The following is a 15669-nucleotide window of genomic DNA, read 5'->3' as shown; positions in this document are numbered from 1 at the left end:
GGCAGTTTTCCTGGATCTCAGATGTCAAACTCTCAAGCTGTTGAATTCACCCACTCATCACCTCTGCATCCACCCTCTTAGTGTGCTTGCATTGTCAGTGATTTCTGTTTCTGCAGATTTTGATGCCAGAAGACAAATAATAAAATAGCATGCATATGAAGCCTTAAAGCAGTTTTCTACCAGAGTTTTTGATTGAGGCTAAACAGAAGCAAACCGATCATGCTGTCAGCTGGCAGGCAAAAGACATCATGTTTTAAAATTCACATAGTTTGAAAGCAAGCTAATCATTTCTGGCTCAATAATAAACTAATTACATATTTTAAATAGTATAGAGCTGAGTCCCTGTTTCAGATTAAGCCTTGTAATAGCAAGGTCCCGGGTAAAGCTGACATTTGCCTGATGTCTCTGGCTTCAGGACCTTAGAATGGTGCCAGCTCTTGGGGGCCTGGATAGGCCTGCCCGGGACAACCAGGTAAACTGGCTTGAATCGGTCACAGGTGATAGCACAGAGGAAGGCCTGGGCACTCAAAAGGTTATGGCAGTGATCCAATTTGTTCATTGCCTAAAAGTAGTGATCCCAGGTCAAGGCAGAACACATCCATAGTGTTCCTTTTGGGGAGTGTCTGAGAAAAAAGGATCATTTCTAAAAATGATCCAGTTCCAACAACACTTGCTTTATGGTTAGTGATTTTTTTCCACCTTTTCCTCTCCTTTCATAGTCCTAGGAACCATGTACAGAAACTTAGAGCTGAAAACGTTTAATTCGGTGACACGGGTTAGTGTAGTCTTGCAAGCTCCTTGGTCACTTGGAATGGTGCCTCTGTCCTTAGTCAGCTCGGGGCCTGGAGAGGGGCGCACGGCGCGGTGGTTAGAGCTCTGCTGTAGGAGTTAGCCTTGGGCTTGATTTCTGGCCCCACTGCCTGTAAACAGTTACTGTTCTGCACCCGTCTCCTCCTGACAGACTTTCCATGAAAATAAAGTGAGATTGGGTTTGTGAAGCACAGAGTCTTGGCTTGGCTTGGGCAGGCACTAATACAGTAAGTTCCTTCAGATTGCAGGTGAGGTAGACTCTATTTTGGATTTCTTGTGTTATCCCTGTGTTTGCTTGGGGGAGATTTAGAATTAGGCATGTTGTCTCTGGTTTCAAGGATGCCTCTGAGTGCTGAGCCAGTCAACTGCATTACCAAGTAATAGGGGCTCCATAACACCCCAAGATGGGTAGAGACGGGTAGGGATCTACACCCTGGCTGGACCTGAGACCATTCTCCCAAGCCCTTGCTCCCCCGAATAGCCTATGTACCATCCTTCTGCCCATCTCTATAATATTATTACAGAGAACCTTAAGCCTGCTTACTAGACTATGTCATCTTGTTTTGGGAAATTTGGTTGTATAATTGAAGTTTATATTCAAGGCTGAGACTTGTTGACTTTAGAAAAACCTTAATGCTATTTCACATTTTGCAATGGAAGTTTCCTTCCATTTTTCATATTGAGGATCATTTATTGGTCTCATGTTTTTATAACATTTCATTTTAACATAAAATTCAGGCCTTGTTTTGTGGCTGCTGTCCCCTTCCCACTAATTCAGTGATGAGAGGAATATTTTTGAGCACCTGCTATGTGGCACTGCCATGCTAGGCAGTAAAACTGTAATAAAACATGGCATCCGGTTGTAAAGGGTTCAGTAAGTGTTAGGGGAGACAGACACCTATTCCCCAAGTTGTAAAGCAAGGCAGACTGAAGCTGAATGGATGGACGGATGGTAGATCTTATCCATCCTCTGTGCTCCGTGCACTTCACTTCACCTTTTCAGTTGTCATGGTAATCCAGACACTAGGACTAACGGTGTTTCTGGGTGGTATTACTGCAACACCTAGAGGCCAGGAGATCTGAGTTTGTCTCCACTTGGCTGCCACCTCCTAGCTGATTGAATTCAGCTATGCCTTGTATCTCTTTGGTCTTCAGTTTCTTTCACTGTAAAGTTAAGGTTGCTTGTTATTAGATGAGTTTCGCAGCCCTCCATTTTCCACAGTATTACCTTTTACTGAACTTCCTGCCCTGGTGATCACTTACATAATGCCGTGAAAGTGATTAAACTCCACTGTATTCCTGAATTCTGGATGTGTATTTCCAATGCCCTTTTATTCTCTCCATTTCCACCCACAATACATTTTCAAACTGAAAAAACTTGCAGCTTTATTTTTAAGTGAAAATTTTGTTAATAACAAAGCTATTTCTGTTCTACTTCGTTCTACTTTGCAGAGTCAGTTTCAGGAATGTTCTTTTATGTCATGGTTTTTAACCCTTTGAAGCATCGACTTTGCGTGGCTTGTCCTGCACGGTCTTAAAGTGTGTGTTAGTTGCTCCGTCACGTCCAACTCTTTGTGACCCCATGGACTGCATCTTGCCAGGCTCCTCTATCCATGGGATTCTCCAGGCAAGAATTGTGGAATGAGTTGCCATCCCCTTCTCCAGGGGATCTTCCCGACTCAGGGATTGAACCTGGGTCTCTTGTATTGAAGGTGAATTCTTTACCATCTGAGCCACCAGGGAGGAGAATTTAAGTAGCATGTGTTTGCCGAGCCCCTTGTGGAAAGGGGAAGGGATTCAGTCACATCAGGAAGAAACCTGGAGCCAGGAGGGCAGGGGTGGCCAAATGCTGCAGCTTTAACCTACTTTCTGGAGACTGTCTTTCTGTTGACTGCATGCATTCGTTGCTGCTTCCTCGGGGGTGGGGAGGAGGACGTGGGGCTGGAAGCCGGAGGGGTTTGGGGATGGGGAGGCTGCTGAGGGGAGTGGGTGTGGGCAGAGGGTGCAAGGCTGCCAGGGTTCTCTGTGTGCCGGAAGTGCAGGTTTGGCTGGGAGGAATGGAATGTTCCCTCTTGCCCTCCAAGAGCAGAAACAGCTGTGGAAGGGCTTGAAAAAAAATCGCTAAATGAAAAAAAAAATTAATATGAAAATAAAACCCACACTGGAAAACCCAACAAAACTGTCTGTAATAGCGTAGTAGCTCTTTAAGAGAAATTTCTTCCCATCTAGGATTTCTTGTTCAGTTGAGGGGAAGAGCAAATTGTCTGCCAAGCCTTTCCTTTCCCAAGAAAGCTTCATGTGTCTCATTTGTCTTGGGTAAGAAATGGGTTCGTTTTACTGATCACCAGGTTGTTGTTATTTTATTCCTCCAAAGGAGGGACCAGAACCTGTGCTTACTGCGTGAAAACTTGAAACAAATGTTAGTTTTCCAAGGAGATCTCTATGGGTAGAGGATTGTCAGCAGATTTAATGGAAATATTGTTTCTACCTGGAAATTTAATCCTTCAGACAAATTCCCAACAATATTTATTTTAGAACATTATCTTTTAAAAATAAGTCCTTTAATGGCTTAAACTTTTAGTGTTTTAGACACACGTAAGAGTGGAACTAGCCTGGAACTTGTCTCACACATCAGGGTTGATTATGCAATCCTTTGTGTGAATATTTTTCTTCTGTGTCTGAAAGGCTGTTCTAGTTGGTATTCCATAGAGTCAGAAATAATGGCTCTGAATTCAAGTCTGTTTTATGTTGTCACACTTTGTGAACTTGCTTTCGAACAAATTAGCCCCAAAGTCGATAAAATGTAGTAGAAGAAGGCAAGCCAGCTAAGTGTCTCCTGTCTAATAAGAAGGCCCAGCCCTCACCCTTCTCCCTCAGATGGTAGCACTACTTGGCCCTTTGCAGTGTCCACTCCCCACCTCCCTCCGTCCAGGGTCTTTGCACCAAGTGCAGCGACGTAGTCTTTCCTGCAGTCGAGGAAGGAGAAACTGTGTGGTTGTTATTAACGTTCTTGAGATGATCTGCTTAAAATCATGTGCTTTGGATCTCAAGGGAGTTCATTAAGTAATACTTTGCTGTATTCTTAACAATGGATGCTAATAAGTATCTCAGGATTGGGGTACGGCCTTTTCAGTGGTTATTTTTATGCAGTCTATCTTTGGCATTTCATTTGAAGGACAGTCTCTTATAAAAAAGGGATTATGTGAGGTTACATTGCTAATTCAGGGAGAGCGCTGAGAATTATAAGGATCAATTACAGTCCCAGCCCATCCCTTCTGTGGCCTGTATCAGTTCCTACCTTTGGGAAAGTCCTCTTGCCCCTTTTCTGTCCATGCTTATCCATGCCTGGTGGAGAAGTGGCACAGGGCAGGATGGATGACCGTCCACAAGGCAGTGCAAGGTCAAGGACCCTTCCCTCTCAACTCCTCCCTCCACCTTATTATTATTATTATTATTTTTTTTTTTTTTAGGAAAAAAGCTATCTGGACTCCAGTGATCTGATAGATTGCTCTAACTCTCCGTTTTACTCTCTGCATATAAACCCAACATTAATCTGTGAGCCTGATTCTCATCCTTATCTTCTAAATGGTGGAAACTTGGACTTAAAGAACATCTGCTGTGCTGTGTCATCAGACCTGGGGAGACTGAGAATCTTTAGCTTAGAGTCTCAGCCAGCAGAAACGTAAGGGGGAAATTCCAGGGCATCTCAGCTCTGAGCTGATAATCTGGGGAGCTTTCAAACTGTGCCTCCCTGAGCCTTACTCACACCAGTCTCTACGACTGAGTGCTTAAAGCCTCCGCAGGTGATTGGAAGAGGCAGCCAGGGTGGAGAACTGATACCTAAGAGAAGTCAGGGCATCATCCAGAGGACTGCCTCTGAAAGAGCCTATCATCAAAAGTCAAAGCCAGCATCTCTCCCGAAGCTGTCTCTGCGCTGTTCTGCTGTGGCGCACAGCTCACTGGGTCTCCACTGGGTTTTTCACATGACCTTTGTCAACTGTTCAGCAGTTACATATTTTAGAATTCAGGTCTTTGGCAGTCTCATTCTGAACTATCAGTGACAAGTCAAAGCAAGGGGACCTACTTGAAATGCTGGTCCTGTGTGCTGCGTAGATGAGCACTGGGTTTAAAAGCAGTCCTTTATAGATCATCCCCACTGAAATCTCTCACGAGGACCAGGGCACTGCCTGCAGTCTGCTTGGTGGGCATCAGTGGGTCTGGCTTGGGAGTTGACAGCCATAACTCATTTTGAGATAACCGAAAAAAGGGAGTGACTGAGAAAGGTAGAGGCCTTTAAGAGTTAAATTACACAACTCCCTTTTTATTTTTAAAGTCAGTGGATTCCTTGTTGCCCTTGCTGAGAAAGATAAATTGATACCACATGTTGCTTCCAGACAAAACCCTCTCTGTGTTCCAGGGGAAGCACATGCAGCTGGTGTCTGGGTTAGTGGACAGTCTTTACAAGGTAAACATGGGTTGGAAGGGGTTGGAGCGGACACAGGGTAGCAACAGTTGGGAAATTACCAGCTACTCCTGAGCAGCACGGCACTTTGAAATACTTTTACAAGTTTGAAATATTTTCCTGGAAGGAGCCGCCCTCTCACCTTCTGGTTTAAAGCATATGATGCTCGGAAAACAGTAAGTGAACGTTTGTGATGTCACTGCTTCCGTGTGTGGAATCTTGACAGTTGAGAGCTGCTTTTGTGCTTGGCACTGGATGAGTAACTTGCATGCATACTTTCATTTAATCGTCCCAAAGATCCTAGAGTTAGAGAGGGTGGTTTTATTCTCATTTTATAAAAGGGGCAACTGAAGTTGGCTCAATTGTCCAGGGTCACAGGACACACACCTAGGCCACTATTCTAGCTCCGACCTGGCTGACATCGAAGCCTACCTGCCTCCGTTGGCTACCTTAAAAAATTGCATGTGTGAATTACCCACTTTGTAAATATTGCTGGAATACTTACTTGTTTCAGGCAGCTTCTCTGTGACACCTGATCTAATCTAATCTGTTTGGGGTCCATCTATCTTCACAGCCAGTTGGCATAAATGTAGTGGCTGTGCACTTTAGCATTAAGGATAAATGTGTCTTGCATTAGAACACTGTCTTCATTATAGCAAGAACAAGAATGACCAAATTCGGATGAGGATAGTCACCTTTATGCTGATTTCTTCAAGGAGGGCCAAGCCAAGGGAACCTTAGGCTCTGGACCACACGGCCAGTCAGCGTGACTGTGAAATGTCAGCACCTTCCTCCTCCACACACCTGCGCACCCCTCCTTGAAGGGCTAGGCCACCAATGGCAGCTGCAGTCACTCGGGACAGCTGTGCCAGCTCTTCTACTAATTACCTACACCTATTTTTTTCTGCCCCAGAGTAGGCCTTGCTTCAGTATAAATCGCTTTGTAAAAGAGAAGACTGACATAAAAAGTGAATCACAGGGTATTCTTAATCTCTGCTCTGTTCAGACAACTTGTGCTACAGTTGATTTCAGCGTTTTCTACATCTCTGGGCCCTGGTTGGAGGTTGGTGGGGAAACGCTGGCATTTTTGTCCCTGACAAAAGTTTGTTCCTAGAAATGTTTCGTTTACTGTAATTCATCAATCTCTGAATTTCTTAGTTGTGTTGTGTGTTAGTCACTCAGTTGTGTCCAACTGTCTGTGACTCCATAGACTGCAGCCTGCCAGGCTCCTCTGTCCATGGAATTCTCCAGGCAAGAATACCGGAGTGGGCTGCCATTACCTTCTCCAGGGGGCTTCCCCATTGAACTTGGGTCTCCTGCATTGCAGGCGGATTCCTTACTGTCTGAGTTACCAGGGAAGACAAAATTTTTAGTAGAGGATTTAAATAACCAGAACTATTCACATGGTTTTGGGTTGGGGTTATAGTAATTTACTGGCTCCTCTAGTAAACACATGTGATGACAGAATGGCCTGAGATCTAGCAGCGGGAGTCCTGGTTGGTAATAGTTACCTTATCACCTTAGCCTTAAGGACCTCACAATGTTTTCCAAAATGTGCGTTTAGATGTGACTAGAAAAATCTCTCTAGTCCTATCAAACCGTTCCTCCTTCTCTGTCAGCTCCCAACCCTCAAACTAATGTTATATCTTACAAATTTAGACTATTTGGTATGATAGATGAATTAGTGGAAAAGGATAGAATATTTTTAACAGCAGTTTTATAGTTTAACATGCACAAAATACATTGGAAATTTAATTTAGAGCCCCCGACTGAAGAGGTCTTCAGAGAACTTAAACTACACTTTATAAAAGGATTTTATAATTGGCTGGTTTCTTTTTATAAATTCCACTTCTTCATTCCTGGGTTTGAGGTGAGGGAGGGGCAGTTTGAAATCTTACAGAAATTAAATCACCATTAATTTCCATTATCAGGAAAGGTGTTGGGGAAACACTGCAATTCTGATACGTTCTCTGGCATTTGTGTTTACTTTTTCCTGTTTCACCAAAACTTAGAGAACCTGGTGATTAGAATCATGACCTGTGAGGCAAAAAAGCAGACTGCGTTTCTGATATCTGACCTTGTTAGGGTGAGGGGCATTTGAGCTGGAAATGGACCAGGGGGACCATACTGATGGGTCTTTGTCAATGTCCCCCTACCGCTTCAGATTATGGATTTTATAAATGGAAGGCTAGGGACCATGAGGATGATTGTGACATAGTTTTTGTTTGCACTGTCTTAGAGGAAAATCCTGTCTGAGTGTCGAGTAGGTGATATGCCTTAGGGAATGTATTCTGTCATTAGTAACCTCTAAAGCAAGAGTTGAACTCAGGTTTGACACTGAAGCTGATCATCCATTTAATAAATTGGGTTTTGGTTCAGAATCTAAGTGTAGCTTATATGGGTTTGTATGGTAACCACTACCCTCTCTTTAGGATGAATGCTATGATGGCCACCTTAGTAAAGAAATGCAAATGCAGGCTATAGGATTACTCTTTGTAAAGACTTTGTTTTAAAAACATTTTTAGGAAAGACCTACTAAATTATTACTCTTAATTATTTCACAAAATTATAGTCATAAGTTTATGCCTTTGTATCCTTCGTCTTTCTTAAATGTCTTTCTTTAGATGTTAGCTCAGAGAAGTTAAATGATGACTTCTGTATAATTTGGTGACAGATCCGGGAAAGGTTGAGAGAAAGCATTGGAGTGGAGTTGGAAAAACAAATTTCAGTTTAAAGCTGTGTGACCTTCTCTAAGTTATTTAATCTCTCTCAGTCTGAGGCTTCATATATATGATGAGGGCATCGACTCTGTGGTTTGTTAGGAAGATTAGAGATGAGGAATCTAAAAGCACTGACCCAGAAACTGACTCCTGTAGTCAGTCAGGCTCCGTTCGTCATCCTGGCAATTAGGGCCCGGGTCTGACAGTCCTTGGTTCTGTCCTCCGTGAGGGTGTTCCAGCCCCTTTATCACAAGGCCCTACAGAAGCTTAGCTTCTCTCTCCAAATTCTAACCAATGGTAGCTTATAATTTTGAAAAATTACACACATACATTGTTAGGGTTAGAGTTGTAGAATAGATGACTATCCATATAGGACATTTTGGAGGTCTCTAAAGGGTTAACATTTTCTTTTCTGCTTGGTTTGGAATTGGTGAAACTAAAACTTCATTTAAAAAATTGTCCACAAATGCTTTTTAAAGGGTGGATAACTGGATATTTATGACTGGTCATTGTTGTTGCTGGGTGTTGGTATGAATGAACTCTTTCCGAAATCTGGAGCAGCGGGGGCTGGCCATGGGAGGGGCGGTTCAATCAGTGTCCACATCACCCCCACAGGGCTTCAGGAACTGAAGCCTGTTTTTTTCCTAATCAGAAGCTTGAGTTTAAGTTTGTGGTTCATATATCTAGTCTCCTGGGTACTCAGTAATAGAATCACCGTGCACTTGCCTGCATTTTGAACCCTGTGGAGTGAGTTTTAAGAGCATGCTTCATATCTTTATGGAGAAAGTGTTTTACTTTTTAAAGAAATGTAATTTCTGAACCATGAGTAGAGATGCCATTATTCTTTAAAAAACCATAAGAGTGAAAGGGAAGCTGGATATATAGTCTCCTGGGCACCATTTGGCTCATCAGATACTCAGCATGTCCTCTCAAACGTGTCTTTACGCCTGTCATAGAGATGCTGAGCTATGACCCATGGTTGGTGATGCTCATTGCCCAGCCAGAGCTGTCGGACTTCCTTGCATGGGAACATATACACAGAAACACTCTTGAGTATTTTGGGTTATTTATGTATGGTGAAATCCCACTGACTTTCTGTGTTTTAAAAACATTCTGGTAGAACACATGTATTTGTATCTTCTACATAAATACAGTTGGTGATTGCCAGTTTTTTTTTAAACTACGGTAACTTTTAGGATGGTTTGCATTTAATAGACAGCGGCAGGCAATATCTTTTGTCTTTAACTTGCAAATAAAAACTCATCTGACCTGCAGGTGCTGTTCCAGATGTGGCAGATGCCATCATCAGCTTCTCTCTTTCACAGCACACAAGGTATTTTACAGAATAGAAGACCTCCCCAGGCAATGAGCTCTGTCCATCATGTACTCTGTGTTTTATAATGGCAGTAAGAACACCCTGACTTAGTAGCGTGACTGGCTTTTGAAGTGTATTATCATATATCCTCCTTACGTCATCCCTATCAGAGAGGGATGGTTCAAATGCTATGACTATAATGAAGATGGAGAACTGAAGTTGTTGGACATAGACTAAATGATTTGCTCAGGTCTCATGGTTGGTCGGTGAGAGAGATGGGGCTGGATCAGGGTCATCTCTGTTAACTGGGCTTCCCTAAATCAGGAGGAGGATTCTTGTAAGATGGGAGCAGTTGTTAGGGTTTTGAGGATATTTTGCCCGCATCTTTCCTTTTTTTAAGAATAAACCTTTTAATATAGAATGGTTTTAGATTTGCAGAGAAGTTACCAGACTGGCCCAGAAAGTTCTTGATGTTGGCTATCCACATCAAGTCTCCCCTGTTGTTATTAATGTCCAATATCAGTTTGATACACTTGTCCCAACTGATAAACCAATGTTGATACGTTATTAGTATTAACTGAGGTCTGTGCTTTATTCCGATCTCCTTAGTTTTTGCCTCGTACTTTGCTTTTTCTGTCCAGCATCCCATCCAGGATTCTGCAGTGTGTTTAGTCAGCATGTTTCTCTTAGGCTCCCTGTGGGTCTGACAGTTTTGAGGAGAACTGGACAAGCATTTTTAACTGTTCCTTATTTGGGACTTGTCTGCTCTTTTTCTCACGATTAGAATGAGGTGATAGGTTTTGGAAGGAAGGCCACAGGGGAGGGTGCCGTTTTCATCACGTTGGTTTGAGTGCACATTATCAATCTGACTTTGCCCTTTGATGTTGACCTTGATCACCGGGCTGAGCTGTCACGTTTCTTCACTGTAAAGTTACTCTCCTCCACCTCCCCTTTCCATACTGTGCTCTTTGGAAGGAAGTTACTGTGCTCAGATCACATTGCCTTGAGGAGGGAGTGTCTGCATAAATTAGCTGGAATTTTTCTGAATGGGAGACTTGCCTTACTTCTTCTGTCAACTCAGCAAATCTTACTCTGCCATTTTTTCTTATGCCTGTGAGACAGGTGTGAAATTGTGGCAGGAGGAGATGGAGTCAGAGAAAAGATAGGTAAAAATTCACACCAGTTCTGAATAGAAGTGGCTCAGAAAAGGTAGCTGCTGCCTCTGTACTAGAGGAGCAAGGGGCCAAAATGGAATAAAATAGCCCTGTAGGTGATGAATCACCCTTAGAGAGCCAGGGAAGTTTGTTGCACAATGCAGGGGGAGATGATGTGGTAATACATTGTAAGTGCAAACTTCAGTAAAGGAAGTACAATTACAGAAAGGACAACGAAACCTGGGGATTTAAGAAAAACAATGTCAGTGAAGTCCTACAGTCCCCCGCATCTCCTGAATATGAAACCATCTCCCACACCCTGACTATGAAAATGCCATCTACAGTATTGTCATTTAATCCCAAGCCAAGGAGACTCATGCAAATGCCTTATTTTTAAAGCCTCTGAAATTGAGGCTGCTTTAAAAATTGCGTCGGATTAGTAACTGTTTCTCCTGGGTGCTCAGTTGGACCATTGCGGCTCATCTGCATTGTCCCTTCTCTCTCTGCAGAACTCTATCCGGCACAACCTGTCACTGCACAGCCGGTTCATGCGGGTCCAGAATGAGGGAACCGGCAAGAGCTCGTGGTGGATCATCAACCCTGACGGCGGGAAGAGTGGCAAGGCGCCCCGGCGGCGGGCCGTCTCCATGGACAACAGCAACAAGTACACCAAGAGCCGCGGCCGTGCAGCCAAGAAGAAGGCAGCCCTGCAGACCGCCCCCGAGTCAGCAGATGACAGTCCCTCCCAGCTCTCCAAGTGGCCCGGCAGCCCCACATCCCGCAGCAGCGATGAGCTGGACGCGTGGACCGACTTCCGCTCGCGCACCAATTCCAACGCCAGCACAGTCAGCGGCCGCCTGTCCCCCATCCTGGCGAGCACGGAGCTGGACGACGTCCAGGACGATGATGCACCACTGTCCCCCATGCTCTATAGCAGCTCGGCCAGCCTGTCGCCCTCCGTCAGCAAGCCGTGCACTGTGGAGCTGCCCCGGCTGACCGACATGGCGGGCACCATGAATCTGAACGACGGGCTGGCCGACAACCTCATGGACGACCTGCTGGACAATATCGCGCTCCCTGCATCCCAGCCATCGCCCCCGGGGGGGCTCATGCAGCGCAGCTCCAGCTTCCCGTACACCACCAAGGGCTCCGGCCTGGGCTCCCCCACCAGCTCCTTCAGCAGCGCGGTATTTGGTCCCTCGTCTCTGAACTCCCTGCGCCAGTCTCCCATGCAGACCATCCAAGAGAACAAGCCAGCCACCTTCTCTTCCATGTCCCACTACGGCAACCAGACACTCCAGGACCTGCTCACGTCGGACTCACTCAGCCACAGCGATGTCATGATGACCCAGTCGGACCCCTTGATGTCTCAGGCCAGCACCGCTGTGTCCGCCCAGAACTCCCGCCGGAACGTGATGCTTCGCAGTGACCCAATGATGTCCTTTGCCGCCCAGCCTAACCAGGGGAGTTTGGTCAATCAGAACTTGCTCCACCACCAGCACCAAACCCAGGGCGCTCTCGGTGGCAGCCGTGCCTTGTCGAATTCCGTCAGCAACATGGGCTTGAGCGACTCCAGCAGCCTCGGGTCAGCCAAACACCAGCAACAGTCTCCCGTCAGCCAGTCTATGCAAACCCTCTCGGACTCTCTCTCAGGCTCCTCCTTGTACTCAACCAGTGCGAACCTTCCAGTCATGGGTCACGAGAAGTTCCCCAGCGACTTGGACCTGGACATGTTCAATGGGAGCTTGGAATGTGACATGGAGTCCATTATCCGTAGCGAACTCATGGATGCTGATGGGTTGGATTTTAACTTTGATTCCCTCATCTCCACACAGAACGTTGTTGGTTTGAACGTGGGGAGCTTCACTGGTGCTAAGCAGGCCTCATCTCAGAGCTGGGTGCCAGGCTGAAGGCTCACTGAGGAAAGGGGAAGTGGGCAGAGCAGGTCAGTGCATAGTATTAACAGAGCGGATGGTGGGGGATGCTGGCTTTATTCACATGGTGCAGTAACCTGGCTCCCAACCACTTCATTCCGAGTTGTACCTGCATAACAAATAGGGCTGTCAGGTGCCCTTTCCACAGTTTGCTGACAGCTCAGGACTTTTACCGCCAGTAGAACCAACACACACATTCAGAGGTTTCATTTTTCTTTGTATCCGGTCACCCTTGCTGACCTGTGACGCAGACCCCGCTACTGGATGGATGGATGAGGATAGGAGGGCAGGGAGGAAAGGAACCCTAGGCCACACAAACGCCATGGTTCAGGGCCCTGCCAGAGGACTTTCTTAGACCGTCTGGTCCAGCACTGCCGTGGTCCATCTTCGATGGTTTCTATGTCTTTTATTCCAACAAAGAAACAATGTTTAGGTGCTTCTAATTTCACTGTAGGCTATGTTTTCTAGACTCTTTCCACCAGAAGCAACAGCTGTTCAATTTTTCACTAGTAGTACTAAGCATCTTTATTAGCACTCAGCATCTAAGCAATTTTAAAAAGCAAAAGAATTAAATTGAAAACAGAAGCTCTTATGTGAGGGAGCATTACTCATGTGCTTCTTTTTCCCAATGTATAAATGATGTCAGGTTCCAAATAGTGACATGATTTGTGAATGGTGACAGATTTTTTTTTTAAGTTATGGCATTTTAATTCTCTTGGAACCAAAAAGACAACAACATGATGTGGCAAGAAAAGCATTTGATTAGAATCAGAAGTCAAGGGCTCAGTTCCACTTCTTTTGCTTTCTGGCTGCCATCTAGAGTGTATCACTTAGCCTCTGAGCTTCAGTTTCCAGTTTTATAAAATGAGGATAACAGCCCCTGTTACTTCATGGGGTTACTGCTAGAATCTGATACACTGAAGGGTGTGAAAGTGCTTTGCAATCTGCAGTGGGCTATGTTCAGTGTATCTAGGTACACACACTAACTGATGAGTAAGCAGGAAGCCCAGAGAGGTTAAGTGGTCTGCCCAAGGTCACACAGCTGAACCCAGAATCTCTGTTTCTGGAATGGCTGGAACCATCATCGTTCTTATCATCATCATGGCTAGATAATAAAAATGGGAAGCACTCTGAACTGGAGCCAGAGTAGCAGGTAATACACAAGCTTGCCCCTAAACTCTCCTCTTCAAGTAGTAGAAAGAGCCCTGGGGTCTTCTGCTGTAACAGGTTTGCACCCCCAGATGCTCCCATGTTTAGGGGCTCTGTTCTGTGTCTCAGTTCCTTTTTTTTTTTTTTTTGTACTATCAGCAAGCTACTAACACTTTTTAAGTGGTGTGAAAGAGAAATGAGATTCAAAGCCATAAAAACTGAGCCTTGTTTAACCCTCTGCCCTGGTGCAGGAATCACAGGAGCCTCCTATGGTGAGCTCATCCAGCTCATGGGTAGTTGTGGAAAGGGGAATGTCGAGAGTGTTGTGATGCTCAACTTCTCCACTTTCCCAGGCAGAAGCAGGCCCCTAATGGCACTCAGACATCTGTTTCCAGTCACTTAATAGCCCTTGAGATGGTAAAAAGACTGCAACAGAGCTAAGTAGGCTGACACACTTTCATGCTGCCAGAACTCAGACTGGTGAAGACTCGCCTTGAGAAATTTAGATATTTGGCTTTTAGAAGGATAGTTTGTCTTCCTTTAAGAAGAGGAATGTGATTGTGGCTTCTCAAGACTCAAGTAGGTTTTAATTTTGGTTTGGTTGTAAGAAGTCTACTTTCTAGATCACTGAGAAGAGTATGAGAAGAAAATGTGGTAGCAATTTTTTCCTGATATTTCAAGTGTATGTTTTCCTTTTGGTTGAATAGCAGACCTTTCCTTGTGTGTGTGTGTGTGTGTGTGTGTGTGTGTGTGTGCACGCGCATGTGTGTAATTCTGAAAGATTATATAAAAATATTTTAAGGGAGATTTAAATACTTAGGTTTTAAAAATATATTTAAAGCAGTCTTATTTCGATAACTACTTTTAAGATTACACATTTTATTATGATTATATTAGAATCTTAGGGCCATTAGTCATCTTTTTCTCAAAACATTTTGGGGGAAGTTTTTTTGAGAATATAGCTTCTTCAGTAAAAAAACTAGTCACCTGAAAGTAAATTTTCCTGAAAGTAAACCAGCTCAGTATGACCAGAGCAAGAGAAGAAACATACGGAAGACAGTGAGGGGCTATGAGCGTCTGGTTTCAGGGCTTTAGAGTTTCCATCTTGCTTTGGAATGATTTGCTCCTCTAAACAGCCAGGGTCACGTGTGGCCTGACATGTATGCTTTGCTTTTACATTTAACTTGTTGCTGTCACTTTATTGAAGATGCTCTTAAATTCACAAAACAGGCCTCAGTATAATCTGAGAACCCACTTTTCCAAAATTAAGCACCCCCAGCTTCCCAAGACTTGTTCTATGATGACTTTCTTGGTTTGACTTTTTTTTTTAAGCCAATAGTCATGGTATTTCTCTGGACGCTCTCCCTGCCTTGGTAGCTGAAGGTCACCTGAGCCCGAGTGGGTGCTGTCTGGTTGTGGAGTTAATTGAGCAGGCCTGTCTGGCTGACAGACAGTCTTGCTTGAGAACTGTGGTGAGATGCTTCTCTGGAGGGCTGGGTGGTTCACACAAATTCAGTTTAGACCATGTGTGAAATCCTTTGACCTAGGGATCTATCTGGAAAAGGAAAAAATAATTGTACCTTTTTTATGAGTGCCAGCTACTGGGGTGTGAAGGACACTTTCTTCTCTTAGGCATTGGTGGAGCTTGGTGCACATACTTACAGGCTGGCAGCTGGCATGTCTGTGAGCGAGTTTGCTGGCTGCAAGGCTAAGCTTCCAGTAAGCTCTCCTGAGACTGTCATGTGTCTCTTCTCAACAGGAAAGCAGCTTCAGTTTCACTGTAGTTTTGATGTCAAAAGATGCCTAAATTCACATGCTCTTTTGTTCATCTACATCTTTTGGCATTTGGAGACCCCATTAGGGAGCAGCCTCATATTTAGTTGCATTTTAAACAACTTAATGACCAGATCAGATCAGTCGCTCAGTTGTGTCCAGCTCTTTGCGACCCCATGAATCGCAGCATGCCAGGCCTCCCTGTCCATCACCAACTCCCGGAGTTCACTCAAACTCACATCCATCGAGTCAGTGATGCCATCCAGCCATCTCATCCTCTGTCGTCCCCTTCTCCTCCTGCCCCCAATCCCTCCCAGCATCAGAGTCTTTTCCAATGAGTCAACTCTTCGCA

General features: G+C 44.7%; 1 protein-coding gene across 1 annotated transcript in view; it reads left to right on the top strand.

The window, feature by feature from the left end:
* The window catches only part of FOXO3 (forkhead box O3), a 118736-nt gene that overhangs the window by 87131 nt on the left and 15936 nt on the right, over positions 1 to 15669 (top strand). Inside the window, exon 4 of the mRNA XM_010856694.1 lies at positions 10971 to 12406. Coding sequence (XP_010854996.1) covers positions 10971 to 12371 — 1401 coding nt within the window. The 3' untranslated portion in view covers positions 12372 to 12406. The remainder of the gene's footprint in view (positions 1 to 10970; positions 12407 to 15669) is intronic.

This window comes from Bison bison, unplaced genomic scaffold (genome assembly GCF_000754665.1).
Source record: "Bison bison bison isolate TAMUID 2011002044 unplaced genomic scaffold, Bison_UMD1.0 scf7180017864373, whole genome shotgun sequence".
NCBI lineage: Eukaryota > Metazoa > Chordata > Mammalia > Artiodactyla > Bovidae > Bison > Bison bison.
Note: the sequence above shows the minus strand (reverse complement) of the source record. Positions and strands in the feature narration are given on the sequence as shown.